Source organism: Nerophis ophidion, linkage group LG01 (assembly GCF_033978795.1).
Source record: "Nerophis ophidion isolate RoL-2023_Sa linkage group LG01, RoL_Noph_v1.0, whole genome shotgun sequence".
Taxonomy (NCBI): domain Eukaryota; kingdom Metazoa; phylum Chordata; class Actinopteri; order Syngnathiformes; family Syngnathidae; genus Nerophis; species Nerophis ophidion.
Genome location: NC_084611.1, coordinates 69,053,222 through 69,066,516, shown reverse-complemented (window position 1 = coordinate 69,066,516; position 13,295 = coordinate 69,053,222). Strand labels below are relative to the sequence as shown.

The following is a 13,295-nucleotide window of genomic DNA, read 5'->3' as shown; positions in this document are numbered from 1 at the left end:
ATTTACTGTAATTTCCATCAGTGTACAGTTTTTTTTGTGAGATTTCCCTCTGGACAGTGCAACTTGACTGGCTGGCTGTGTCGGCCTGGGATCGCTCGAGACGGTTTTCTTTGTAGAATGCAGACTTTTTTACCTTGGCCAAAGAGATTGTTTGTGCCAGGGTTTTTGTGTTTGTGAGCAACATTAATCCAACAATTATGGATGGATTTGGATAATTTTTACCAGGAAGTGTCCAAACAAATTATTCTTCTGATCAACTATGAACAAACTTCACCTCCTGCTTACGGCGTTCAACATCCCCCACCTTGTCAGCCCTGTGCTGCACAGAGGATTCTGGGGGATGCAGTCAATTTTATGACACGGCAAACGCTTAAGCGCCAGAAAAAAAACGACACACCGAGTTTTTGTTTGACACCGTCAAGCGTCACAGCATTATTGTGAAGACTTTGAAACAGTAATACCTCAATATGTACAATAACCGTTACACCCCTAACATTTTACCATAAACTATTGGCAGTCAGCCTTGCTCTTTGATTTATGTTGCAAACAAACTGGGTCATTTGGATTGACCTCGATGAACTCCATCATGACATACTGTACTAATAATGCTGTGCAATTATCCTACTGATTATAACACACACTGTGCATGTATACTATAGTTCACCTTTCGGTTACATCATAAGAGTTGCAGACGGAGAGCCCAGACGTGAGATGAAGAATATTGTCGTTATGAGATCTGTTTGCCTGCCTGTCCATGGATTGATAATCCACTCTAATCCACTCACAGAAGGGAGGACTTGTTCAGATTAAAGGGAATACAGAGCGGGAGTGTGAGGCCGAGAGGCTGCACTAGCAAGATTGATGAATTTTAGAGCTTCCACTGAAATTCTGGGTCAGAATAGATCCACCTGGGGATTCCATCCAGATGTTTCCTGCACAAGGTCGGTCACATTCGGTAACGGGGATGTTTCAGTCGGATAGTGGTAGCAACAGCCTTTCAACACATCAACATCACAGTAATGTGAAAATAAGTAGAAGTATTATTATTAAACAATGTGTAAAGATGAACAAAATAAGGCTCAAAATGAACATCAATACATAAAACTAGCCATTATATTAATTTAAAAAAATTATACCAAAAATATCATAAATAAGTAAAAATAAATTATAGAATTACAAAAAACTGCATATGTAAAATACAAAAACCAGCATAATTAAAAGTATATTCCTGCAAATATTGGGCACATTTAGCAAAAGAGATTACGTGTTGTGATGAGTTAAATTAAATGCAGGTGTGGTTGTTTATCCTGCTGTACATTTTTTAAAAACATGATTGAAATAAATTGTATTTGTTTTATGGCACATAGGCAAGTCACTATAGACTATTAAATAGGACAATATATGTACAGTCGTGGTCAAAAGTTTACATACACTAGTGAAGAACATAATGTCATGGCAATAAGGCGCTTCTGGTAGCCATCCATGAAAAGCCATTACCATGACTTGATTAACATGGACCCCGACTTAAACAAGTTGAAAAACTTATTCGGGTGTTACCATTTAGTGGTCAATTGTACGGAATACGTACTGTACTGTGCAATCTACTGATAAAAGTTTCAATCAATCAATCAATCAATCAATCAATGAATCAATCAATCAATCAATCCACAAGCTTCTGGCAAGCTTCTGGTTGAATTTTTGACCACTCCTTTTGACAAAATTGGTGCAGTTCAGCTAAATGTGTCGGTTTTCTGACATGGACTTTTTTCTTCAGCATTGGCCACACGTTTAAGTCAGGACATTCTAAAACCTTAATTCTAGTCGGATTTAGCCATTCCTTTACCACTTTTGACGTGTGTTTGGGTCATTGTCCTGTTGGAACACCCAACAGCGCCCAAGACCCAACCTCCGGCCTGATGATTTTAGGTTGTCCTGAATAATTTGGAGGTAATCCTGCTTTTTCATTGACCCATTTACTCTCTGTAAAGCACAAGTTCCATTGGCAGCAAACCAGCCCTGAGCATAACACTACCACCACTGTGCTTGACGGTAGTTATGGTGTTCCTGGGATTAAAGGTCTCACCTTTTGTCCTCCAAACATATTGCTGGGTATTGTGGCCTAACAGCTAAATTTGTGTTTCATCTGACATCACTTGGACAAAGATAAGACCTTCTGGATGAAATTCCTGTGGTCAGATGAAACAAAAAATGAGCTGTCTGGCCACAATATTGAGCAATATGTTTGGAGGAGAAAAGGTGAGGCCTTTAAACCTAGGAACAACATTCCTAACATCAAGCATGGTGGTGCTAGTATTATGCTCTGGGCCTGTTTTGCTGCTAATGGAACGGGTGCTTTAAGAGAGTAAATGGGACAATGAAAAATGAGGATTACCTCCAAATTTTTCAGGACAACGTAAAATCATCAGCCTGGAGGTTGGTTTTGGGCGCAGTTGGGTGTTCCAACAGGACATTGACCCCAAACTCACGTCAAAACTGATAAAGTAATGGTTTAATCAGACTAGAATTAAGGTTTGGGCATGCCCATCCCAAAGTACGTGTGGACAATGCTGAAGAAACAAGTCCATTACAGAAAACCAACACATTTAGCTGAACTGCACCAATTTTGTCGAGCGGAATGGTCAACAATTTAACCAGAAGCTTGTGGATGGCTACCAAAAGTGCCTTATTGCAGTGAAACTTGCCAAGGGACATGTAACCAAATATTAACATTGCTGTATGTATACTTTTGACCCAGCAGATTTGGTCACATTTTCAGGAGACCCATAATAAATGTATAAAAAAAAACAAAAAAAACTTAATGAATGTTTTTTTGTGGCCAACATGTATGTGCTCCAATCACTCTATCACAAAAAAATAAGAGTTGTAGAAATTATTGGAAACTCAAGACAGCCATGACATTATGTTCTTTACAAGTGTATGGAAACTTAATTGTAATGTTTCTGTTAGTTTGAATATCATCTGTCTTTGTCACCATAAAATTTTAGTTTGGCCAATGTGTTCTTTATTATTTATGGATTTATTGTAGGTTTGTCTGTAATATATCCTGTACTCACTACTGAATTATTACATCGTCCTACTACTTATACACTACTACTAAATAATACATAATCCATCCAGAAAATTGTTATTAGCATAAAATGTAAAGAGAACAGCACCTGCAACTGTTTTGTCTGTATTTTATGATTTTTTTTACAAGCAACCTAATGCTGTAACACTAATTTAGAAATGTTCTTCATATTACAAAAAAATCAACATAATTTGTATATTTTTATATAATTGTTTTCTTGCTCTGCACTGTTACCCTCTATTTTTTTTACATGCAACCGAATTTCTTGTAACAATAATTTACAAGTTTTCCTCAAATGACAATATTAATTAAAATAGATCTAAATTATTTGTATGTTAGACTTTTTTCTTATTTTTTTTACCAAACAAAAAAACATAATACTTCTAAACGTCTAAAAAAAATAAAAAAAATATACACACTCTAATGCAAAATGAAAAAACTAGAAAACAATATCGATAATATATTAAGACATATAAAATGACAATTAAAAAAAATAATATCATAAAAAATATTAATTAAAAAATCTAAAATATTCATAAACTATAATTCCAAAAAGCACATTAAAGATTATATCCATCTATTCATTTTCTACCGCGTATTCCCTTTGGGATTGCGGGGGGCGCTGGTGCCTATCTCAGCTACAATCGGGCGGAAGGCGGGGTACACCCTGGACAAGTCACTAACTCATCGCAGTGCTAGAATACTTATACTACTATAATACACTGTTGCAACTAACACAAACACAATGATGATGAACAAAAATATATACACTATATGATGAAAATATACGGATCGGTCACATTGACAAAATACATATTTTAAAATAAAAAATTGTTTTAAAGTATACGCTGAGTTTCTTATTTGAATAATAATACAACACATTGTTTCGAAGTATACGCTGAGTTGCTGATTGACAAAGCAAGAGCCAATAGCAGCGTTGTGTTTCCACAGTGGGCGGGACTTCCTCCACTATGTGTCGCTCTGTTTAAAATGTCACCCTAACAACCGACCGTGGGACTGAAAACAGTCGGGACTTGAGTCCAAACGGCTCATAAGTAAGTCACGCCTGTGCTACCCGGCAGTTTTTACCCGAACTTATCAAGCCGAGAACCGCCGCCGAGCGTCAGCCAAAGCGAGAGAAAGCGTCAGCTGTTCGCTATGGAGCTACAGGCTAAGCTAGCTGGGTAGCTTGTAAATGCTGTGTAGCCAGTTAACTCCTCTTGTTTACAAACTGGTTGTTTATCATAATAACACATGTTGTATATTTGAAACCTATAAACTTGCTAGTTGTGTAGATATAATGCATTTTCTTTCTACATAGTACTGTGTTCATGTCTTGATGTTGCTAGCTAGGTAGTTTACTCGCTCAGGTGTGTTGTTGCTCAGTGTTGCTAAGTGCACTTGGTAGCTCCCCCTGCCTTTTAACAAGTGTACATAATGTGTTGTTGCTAAGTGCACTTTGTAGCTCCCCCTGCCTTTTAACAAGTGTACATAATGTGTTGTTGCTAAGTGCACTTGGTAGCTCCCCCTGCCTTTTAAAAAGGGTACATTATGGCTTACTGAAATGAGATTTTCTTATTTAAACGGGGATAGCAGGTCCATTCTATGTGTCATACTTGATCATTTCGCGATATTGCCATATTTTTGCTGAAAGGATTTAGTAGAGAACATCGACGATAAAGTTCGCAACTTTTGGTCGCTAATAAAAAAGCCTTGCCTGTACCGGAAGTAGCAGGCGATGTGCGCGTGACGTCACGGGTTGTAGGGCTCCTCACATCCTCACATTGTTTATAATTTGGACAGAGAAAGCTACGATTTCCCCATTAATTTGAGCGAGGATGAAAGATTCGTGGATGAGGAAAGTTAGAGTGAAGCACTAAAGAAAGAAAAAAAAGAAAGAAAAGGTGACGGCTCCAGGCGACGGCAGTGTGAGCGATTCAGATGTAATTAGACACATTTACTAGGATAATTCTGTAAAATCCCTGATCTCCTTATTGTGTTAATAGTGTTTTAGTGAGGTTATTAAGTCATACCTGAAAGTCAGGGGGCTGCGGTGAACGCCAGTGTCTCTCAGAGAAGCCAATGGAGTAGTCAAGATCAAAGCTGCCTTTTTGACAGCTACAGGAGGAGGTCGCATAATCCACTCAAGTCTCCGGTAAGAGCGGACTTAATATCACAATTTTCCCATCCAAAAACTTTCTGGTTGACGTAGAGAAACATGTTCGCTTGACCGCTCTGTGTTAAAGCTTCACAAAAAACAAAGAAACACCGGCTGTGTTTAGGTGCTAAAGGCAGCTGCAATCCACCGCTTTCCACCAACAGCATTCTTCTTTATAGTCTCCATTATTAATTGAACAAATTGCAAAAGATTCAGCAACACAGATGTCCAAATTAATGTGTAATTATGCGATGAAGAGAGACGACTTTTAGCCGTAAGTGGTGCTGGGCTAATATGTCCGCTACAACCCGAGACGTCACAAACACGCGTCATCATTCCGCGGGAAATTTAAAATTGTAATTTAGTAAACTAAACCGGCCGTATTGGCATGTGTTGCAATGTTAACATTTCATCATTGATGTATAAATTATCAGACTGCATGGTCAGTAATAGTGGGTTTCAGTAGGCCTTTAATTACATGCATTTGCAGGGGACGGAATGGCAGGAACAGGGGAGGGAAAGAAAGAAGAAGCCGACTACAAAAGACTCCACAGCTTCCCTCTCATCAGGGTAAGTAAGACATACTATTTACAGTACTAGGACTTGTGTCTCTACACCACTGCCAGTGATGCAGCTTGATCGCACTGACATTGTACATATAAAAAAGGTGTGCAACTTGTGCAATAATGCACATGTGAAATACTGCAACTTAGTATTATCCATGGATTCAGCATATACAGTTCAGTTCAGAATATTTCGAACATGCATACAATACAATGTAATGCATCACTCAATTCCAGTTGTTTCATTACAGCACGTCCAAAAAGGAGTAGGAAGAAGCGGAGCTTATTTAATCCTACCCCTTTTCATACCATATCAATTTGATCTTATTTAATTGTTCTCTGTAACAGAACAGTGAGCAAAAAAATAACAAATAAATGATATACCATAGTAATCATCCATCCATCCATTTCCTACCGCTTATTCCCTTTTGGGGTCGCGGGGGGCGCTGGCGCCTATCTCAGCTACAATTGGGCAGAAGGCGGTGTACACCCTGGACAAGTCGCCACCTCATCACAGGGCCAACACAGATAGACAGACAACATTCACACTCACATTCACACACTTGGGCCAATTTAATGTCGCCAATCAACCTATCCCCAGGTGCATGTCTCAATAACAAAAAAAGAGTTCAAGATGTTCATCATAATTCTTCTGCGTACTTTGCGAACACTTGTAGTCTGATCCGTCTCTTAAACCGAATCATATTTGGTTAATCCGTTCCATAATTTAATTCCACATGCTGATCTATTAAAAGTTTTAAGTGTTGTACGAGCATACAAATGTTTTAAATTAGATTTTCCTCTGAGGTTATATTTCTCCTCTTTTCTTAAGAATTGTACATTATTGGGTAGCACGTTATAGTTGGCTTTGTACATAATTTTAGCTACGGTTGAATTTCAATATTTGTGATTTAATAAAAAAAGGGTTTGTATTTTCTCTATATCCAACATTATGTATTATTCTAATTTATCTTTTTTGTAACACAATTTGAGTTTAGAGTTTATTTCGAACATGCAAGCATACAACATGATACATCACAATTTCCTTTTTCTCTTTTCAACATGTTCGAAAAGGAGTAGGAAGAAGCAGAGCTGATTTAATCCTACCCCTTTTTGTTTGCATAACAGTTGCTAAAACTTTTGATCACTTCCTGTTTTCAATTTATTCACAATATACTCCATAAGTAATCACAATAAAAATAAATAAATAAAAAATACTTGAAGTAAGTTACATTTTATATGGTGAGATGAGTAAGATTATTTTGAAAATGAAAGTATGGATGAAATAAATTCCGAAAGGGTGTACCCTGCCTTCCGCCCGATTGTAGCTGAGATAGGCGCCAGCGCCCCCCGTGACCCCGAAAGGGAATAAGCGGTAGAAAATGGATGGATGGAATCATAATTCTTCTTTGTACTTTGTAAACACTAAGTTTGAAGAGTTTCTTGAAGTGGACCACATTACTACATTGTTTGATTGCTTTACTTAATCCATTCCATAATTAAATTCCACATACATATATACTGTGTACAGTTATGTGAATAAAGCGCACATTTGTAGTTGTTTCCCCATATTTCTGCACATTAACTCAGATATGATAACACTAGCGAGTTGTAGAAAATATGAAGTGTTTTTGGTCTAAAAACATTCTGTTATAAAGGTCTGAAGTTGCTATAAGAACATATTGATATGTCCCTAGCACACAGACATGCCTGAGGAGATGAGGGTGGAGACGATGGAGCTGTGTGTGACAGCCTGCGAAAAGTTTGCCACAAACAATGAGGTATGTACCTTGTCAATTGTTTTTAATGTGATTTTTATGTTGTCTGTGCAAACCGTCAACCTACTAGGGGACTACAGATGGAAATTAATTTATAGCTACATTCTGGCATTCGCCCCACGTAACAAAATAAATACACTGTTTAGTCTGTTTTCATGGTATACAAGAAAGTTCACTCCACTGTGTAAATGTGTGTAATTATGTCATATATTTATAGAAGTTCCACTTAGGCCTGGGAGATATATGGCCTGAAAATAAAATATCAGATTTTTTTTAGTTCTACGATTATTTTTCAGAATTTTGTCCGGTATTTATTTATTTTTTTAACATGTCCTGTCAAGCCAATCAGGTAAATCATATTATTGATGTAGATGGCCATATCTGCTGTACGGAATTGTTTTACAAAAGAGAAGTGTTGTATATTTCTCGTTTCCCTTTTGGTATTTGACTTCATTAAATAGATGTTTGGTGCAGCAAGACCGGAGCAGGAGGTAATAGAAAGAAGAAAAAAAAGAACAATGTGGGGGAAATTGCGGGAACTCGTTTGACATGACACTGCATACACTGCATTTTACTCTTAGCAAAATTCCAAATTTGTTTAATGTTTTATTTTATACCAGATGTCCATTTTACTTTTTAAGGAATCATTTTCAAAGAACTACATGGGGAGCTTTCTCCGGGAGACACTTCTGTCTTGAGCAAATGACTTCAGTTAACCAAAAATGTAGCATTGCACATTGCATGCAAATAAATGATAATCTCCAACATTAAAGATTATTATAGTACAAACTTAAAACTTTAACCTGACTCTCGCCAGACCCTTGCAGTTCGCTTAGCTCCACAAAAGGATCTCGTACTTCTCAATAGGAGATGTATTTCCGAAGGCGGGGCCTTGTAAAAAAACAATTGTATGTGATTGTATAACCACTAGTCCGTTATCTTGAATGACGTGCTACTTCAACCACTCACATCGAAATCAACCCGTGACGCTGATGAGAGAGAATCTGGGAAATCCAAAACAGAACAGCTGACATATTGGATAACGACAGAGCGAAAAGTTCTTTGTTCATCTTTTAAAGAATTAATATTTGACAGATTCGACAAAACAGTTGCAATAACAGAATCAATGTCCTTGTGCAAGACACTTTTCCCACCTGCTCCCAGTGAAACCCACACTGGTTGGGTTTCACTATGTAAAAGCACTGTGAATTGCTTGAGAAAAGCGCAGTATAAATATAATTCACTTCACTTCACACGACTTTTCGCTGCGTGCCGCCATTGTTGTTTGAATCAAACAGTTGCTTTGGCGCTATGTCACATCTATGAAATCCCACCCGGCGATCCTGATTGGTTCATTATTTTTTACTGTCTTGAAGGAGTTTACATTGTCCTCGATCCTAGGCCCTTGTGGTGAGCTCAGCGAACTACAAGCATCTGGTGAGAGACAGGTTACCAAAACTTCTGTCATAAACAAAATACTTACGTAACTAAAAATGTGTGTAAATAAAAATGTAATATTGTGCATTGTATGCATATAAATTATCAAATAAAACATTGAGAGAACTATACTTTTAGTAAGTACAAACCCTGTTTCCATATGAGTTGGGAAATTGTGTTAGATGTAAATATAAACGTAATACAATGATTTGCAAATCATTTTCCACCCATATTCAGTTGAATATGCTACAAAGACAACATATTTGATGTTCAAACTTCTTTTTTTGCAAATAAGCATTAACTTTAGAATTTGATGCCAGCAACACGTGACAAAGAAGTTGGGAAAGGTGGCAATAAATTCTAATAAAGTTGAGGAATGCTCATCAAACACTTATTTGGAACATCCCACAGGTGTGCAGGCTAATTGGGAACAGGTGGGTGCCATGATTGGGTATAAAAAACAGCTTCCCAAAAAATGCTCAGTCTTTCACAAGAAAGAATGGGGCGAGGTACACCCCTTTGTCCACAGCTGCGTGAGCAAATAGTCAAACAGTTTAAAAAAAAACGTGACTCAAAGTGCAATTGCAAGAAATTTAGGGATTTCAACATCTACGGTCCATAATATCATCAAAAGGTTCGGAGAATATGGAGAAATCACTCCACGTAAGCGGCTTGGCCGGAAAGCAACATTGAATGACCGTGACATTCGATCCCTCAGACGGCACTGTATCAAAAACCAACATCAATCTCTGAAGGATATCACGACATGGGCTCAGGAACATAATATTCGTGATTAGTATCATCAGTTCATCATTTTCTTATTATATTAAGCTTACATTAAGCTATTTTTAAAATTTTTGCTGTTAAAAAATAAACATTTCTACAATGTCCCATGGGCTCATAGAAACGAGCCGTTGTCCGCAAATGGCCCCTAGGCTTCACCTTTAAAACCCTCGGGATACGGTTTTTCACTGAATGCGATGAGGTGACGACTTGTCCAGCGTGTACCCCACCTACCGCCCGAATGCAGCTGAGATAGGCTCCAACGACCCCCCGCAACCCCAAAAGGGACAAGCGGTAGAAAATGGATGGATGGGTTACCAAATGAAGGGTGTCTCCAGGTTCTGTCTTCTTAGCACTATCACTAGTTAAAGTCTGGGCTGCATGATTGTGGAGTTGTTCTGCACTCTTCCACGCCTCACTCTTCCACTGCAGTGGTGATGCACACTCCACTGGGCTTTTGGAGATGCCCTGCATTTAGATCTCTGAAATGTGTACCACATGGTAATTTTGAACTAAAGGCTCTGTACGGAAAAATCAAAATAAGAATAAATCTAAGTCTTTTCATTCCGGTCAAAATTAGTCATGGTGGACCAACACAAATAAATTAATGTATAGGAAACGCCGGGTGTGCAATATGATCTGAATTAGCTTTTTTTTCTTTTCTTGCACGTGTGACGTCTCGCTCGGCGGCCTTTAGAGCGCCGCCAAGATGATCAAGGAGTCCATGGACAAGAAATTCGGCAGCTCGTGGCATGTGGTGATCGGCGAAGGCTTCGGTTTTGAGGTGACGCACGAGGTAAAGAACCTGCTTTACATGTTCTTCGGCGGGAGTCTGGCCGTGTGTGTGTGGAAGTGCTCGTAGCACAACACACACACACACACTAACACCTCTCTGGGCGCCAAATGGGAGAAAGAACACCAGCCTTTGATTGGACTCTGGCTATAGCGGGTGACATGTTCCTAATTTGGAGGACAAAGCATCTCACCCTGTTGGACTAGCGGTGAAGGACTGTGACATCTCAGTAGCTTCCTGCCTTATCTGCCACTTCTTTCCTTTTAGCTGTTTCCATGGTGTCAACTTTTACAGCAGGGCAGGGTCTCCAAACCCCTTTCTCCTCTTTCCTCTGCAGGGAGCGTCTTGGTGTGCATGTTTGGGCTCTGTTTGTGAGTGTGTGTGTGTGTGTGTGTGCTGGACACACACACACACACAGGGACACTATTGTTTTTTTTTCCACCACTTTTTGTGCGACAGTAAAATATCCATGTTGTCTCTTTTCTTACACTTGTCTTTCAATACAACTTTTGATATTTTTTAAACGTGTACATAGTTTGATGCAACTTTTAACAATTGTCATCTTCTTACAAACGACCTATGCTACCTTTCTTTCTTGCTGTAAAAAGTTGTTTGTTATAACTTGTGTGCGTGCGTGTGTGTGTGTGCGTGCAAGGAGGACACTTGCCAGTACAAAGCAACTACAGTATATAAGAGAGAGAGAACTGATATAATTACACAATAATGAATAAACTCTGAAAACTGCATTGGTGCATCATTGTGTTTACTTTCTGTAGGTAGAAGGTGAATTTGGAAAAGCAGTTACATAAACATTCCTGTCAGTCATTGCATCAAGCGATGCAATGATTGAACGTTTTATCGAGCGCATGTCCATGCCACCAAGGAATAATTAGCCAAGTTCTACAAAAACTTTTACCACAGAACAAAGAAAAGGAGGAAATGCCACACAAAATTATTCAATACACCTGAGAGGGAAGTGGTTAGAAACCGTGTCACTAATTAGTAGCCAATAACTGTACATGGGTTATACTTATATAGCGCTTTTCTACCTTTTTTAAGGAACTCAAACTACTTTGACACCATTTCCACATTCACCCACTGATGGCGGAAGCTGCCATGCAAGGCGCTAACCAGGAACCCATTAAGGGCAAGGGTGAAGTGAAGTGAAATCATATTTTATATAGCGCTTTTTCTCAAGTGACTCAAAGCGCTTTACATAGTGAAACCCAATATCTAAGTTACATTCAAACCAGTGTGGGTGGCACTGGAAGCAGGTGGGTAAAGTGTCTTGCCCAAGGACACAACCGCAGTGACTAGGATGGTGGAAGCGGGAATCGAACCTGCAACCCTCAAGTTGCTGGCACGGCCACTCTACCAACGGCGCCACGCCATCCCTGTACTGTCAGCTTAAGTCCACCTTCAGTTCTCAACCCAACATTCACAAATTCACACTTAAACCTGAATGCTGCCAGCCTCATTTTAAAATGTAGTTATTGGAAACACCAATTTCTAAATTCATTGGAAGGTCTAGAGCAGGAGTGTTCAAGGTGTGTGATTTCAAAGGGGAAATTTGAAATCACGTAAACATCAATCAATCAATGTTTACTTATATAGCCCTAAATCACTAGTGTCTCAAAGGGCTGCACAAACATCTATATTGTATTCATTTATATTTTTAATGGCAAGTTTTATTTTTGTTTAAAGTTCCTGTACTGTCTGGGTTGAGAGCAAAATTACACAATATTCACTATTTTTATTTTTTACTTTATTGCAATGGGTTCACAAAGTTATTTAATGCCTTGTCCTTTAACAATCATTTTAAAGAAATAATAAATACAGTGAATGTCATTTATGAAAAAAAATACAGAAAACATTTATATAAAACTACAAATTTAAGAAAACCTCCCATATCTATATACTTAATGCATGTATAGAAAATCATAGTCATCCCAATTGTACTGCATATCATACTCATCCATCCATCCATTTTTAACGCTTGTCCCTCATTATTTCATTATTTTAATAAAGATGGCGTGTTTACCTATACTTAGTACATACACATATACTTAAAAAGTGGGAATCTTTGGGAAACTCTTGATGCATCTTTATTTTATAAATACTAATGCAGTTTTACATGTATTTTCGTTTCACTATCGCATTTGTAATAAACAGTTTAATTAATTCCTACTACATTTATTTAATTAATGGAAAGGTGTGCAAAACTGGGTCATAAGTGCCATAAAATAAAGGAGCTGGTCGGATGAGGTGGCTCGCTGCTGTTTTATAAATTTTGTAACTGTCTGCATTACTATATTTACAATGAATAAATAATCTATTATTGATGTTTACTAATCGATTTTACAATCGCGCCCATTTCCAAATTGTGATGCATCTATAAATCCATTATTTTCCCCACCTTAAATAATAATGAACCTTAAATAATAATGACGTCCTCACTGTCATCTTTATTATCAATTTTATAACAACAATCTTCTAGATTTTTAAAACATGTCCAGTTTATCTTTTAAAACTAATAGTATTTTTTTCTATTTCTATTATTTGTGGTTGTTATATTTTATTTTAAGTGCTGCGGTCTCTTTCCAAGTCATTATCGGTTTAATTGCAGTGATTATATAATATAATATTGTGGGGGTGTCATTCTGCCACATTCTAAAAATCTCTGTCTTATGTAAAA

The 13,295-nt window shown here is 37.9% G+C and overlaps 2 protein-coding genes across 2 annotated transcripts in view; both read left to right on the top strand.

Moving 5' to 3' along the window:
* The first annotated feature begins 4,012 nt into the window (after positions 1 to 4,012).
* Positions 4,013 to 11,346, top strand: LOC133558386 (dynein axonemal light chain 4). Its single transcript, XM_061909738.1, has 4 exons — positions 4,013 to 4,143; positions 5,737 to 5,816; positions 7,507 to 7,590; positions 10,505 to 11,346. Exons 2-4 carry the CDS (start codon positions 5,745 to 5,747, stop codon positions 10,667 to 10,669), a joined length of 321 nt encoding a protein of 106 aa, XP_061765722.1. The 5' UTR covers positions 4,013 to 4,143; positions 5,737 to 5,744; the 3' UTR covers positions 10,670 to 11,346.
* Positions 5,762 to 13,295, top strand: part of LOC133558359 (extracellular serine/threonine protein kinase FAM20C-like) — a 122,483-nt gene continuing 114,949 nt past the window's right edge. Inside the window, exons 1-2 of the mRNA XM_061909677.1 lie at positions 5,762 to 5,816; positions 7,507 to 7,590. The gene's annotated coding sequence lies outside the window, so the exon portion shown is untranslated. The remainder of the gene's footprint in view (positions 5,817 to 7,506; positions 7,591 to 13,295) is intronic.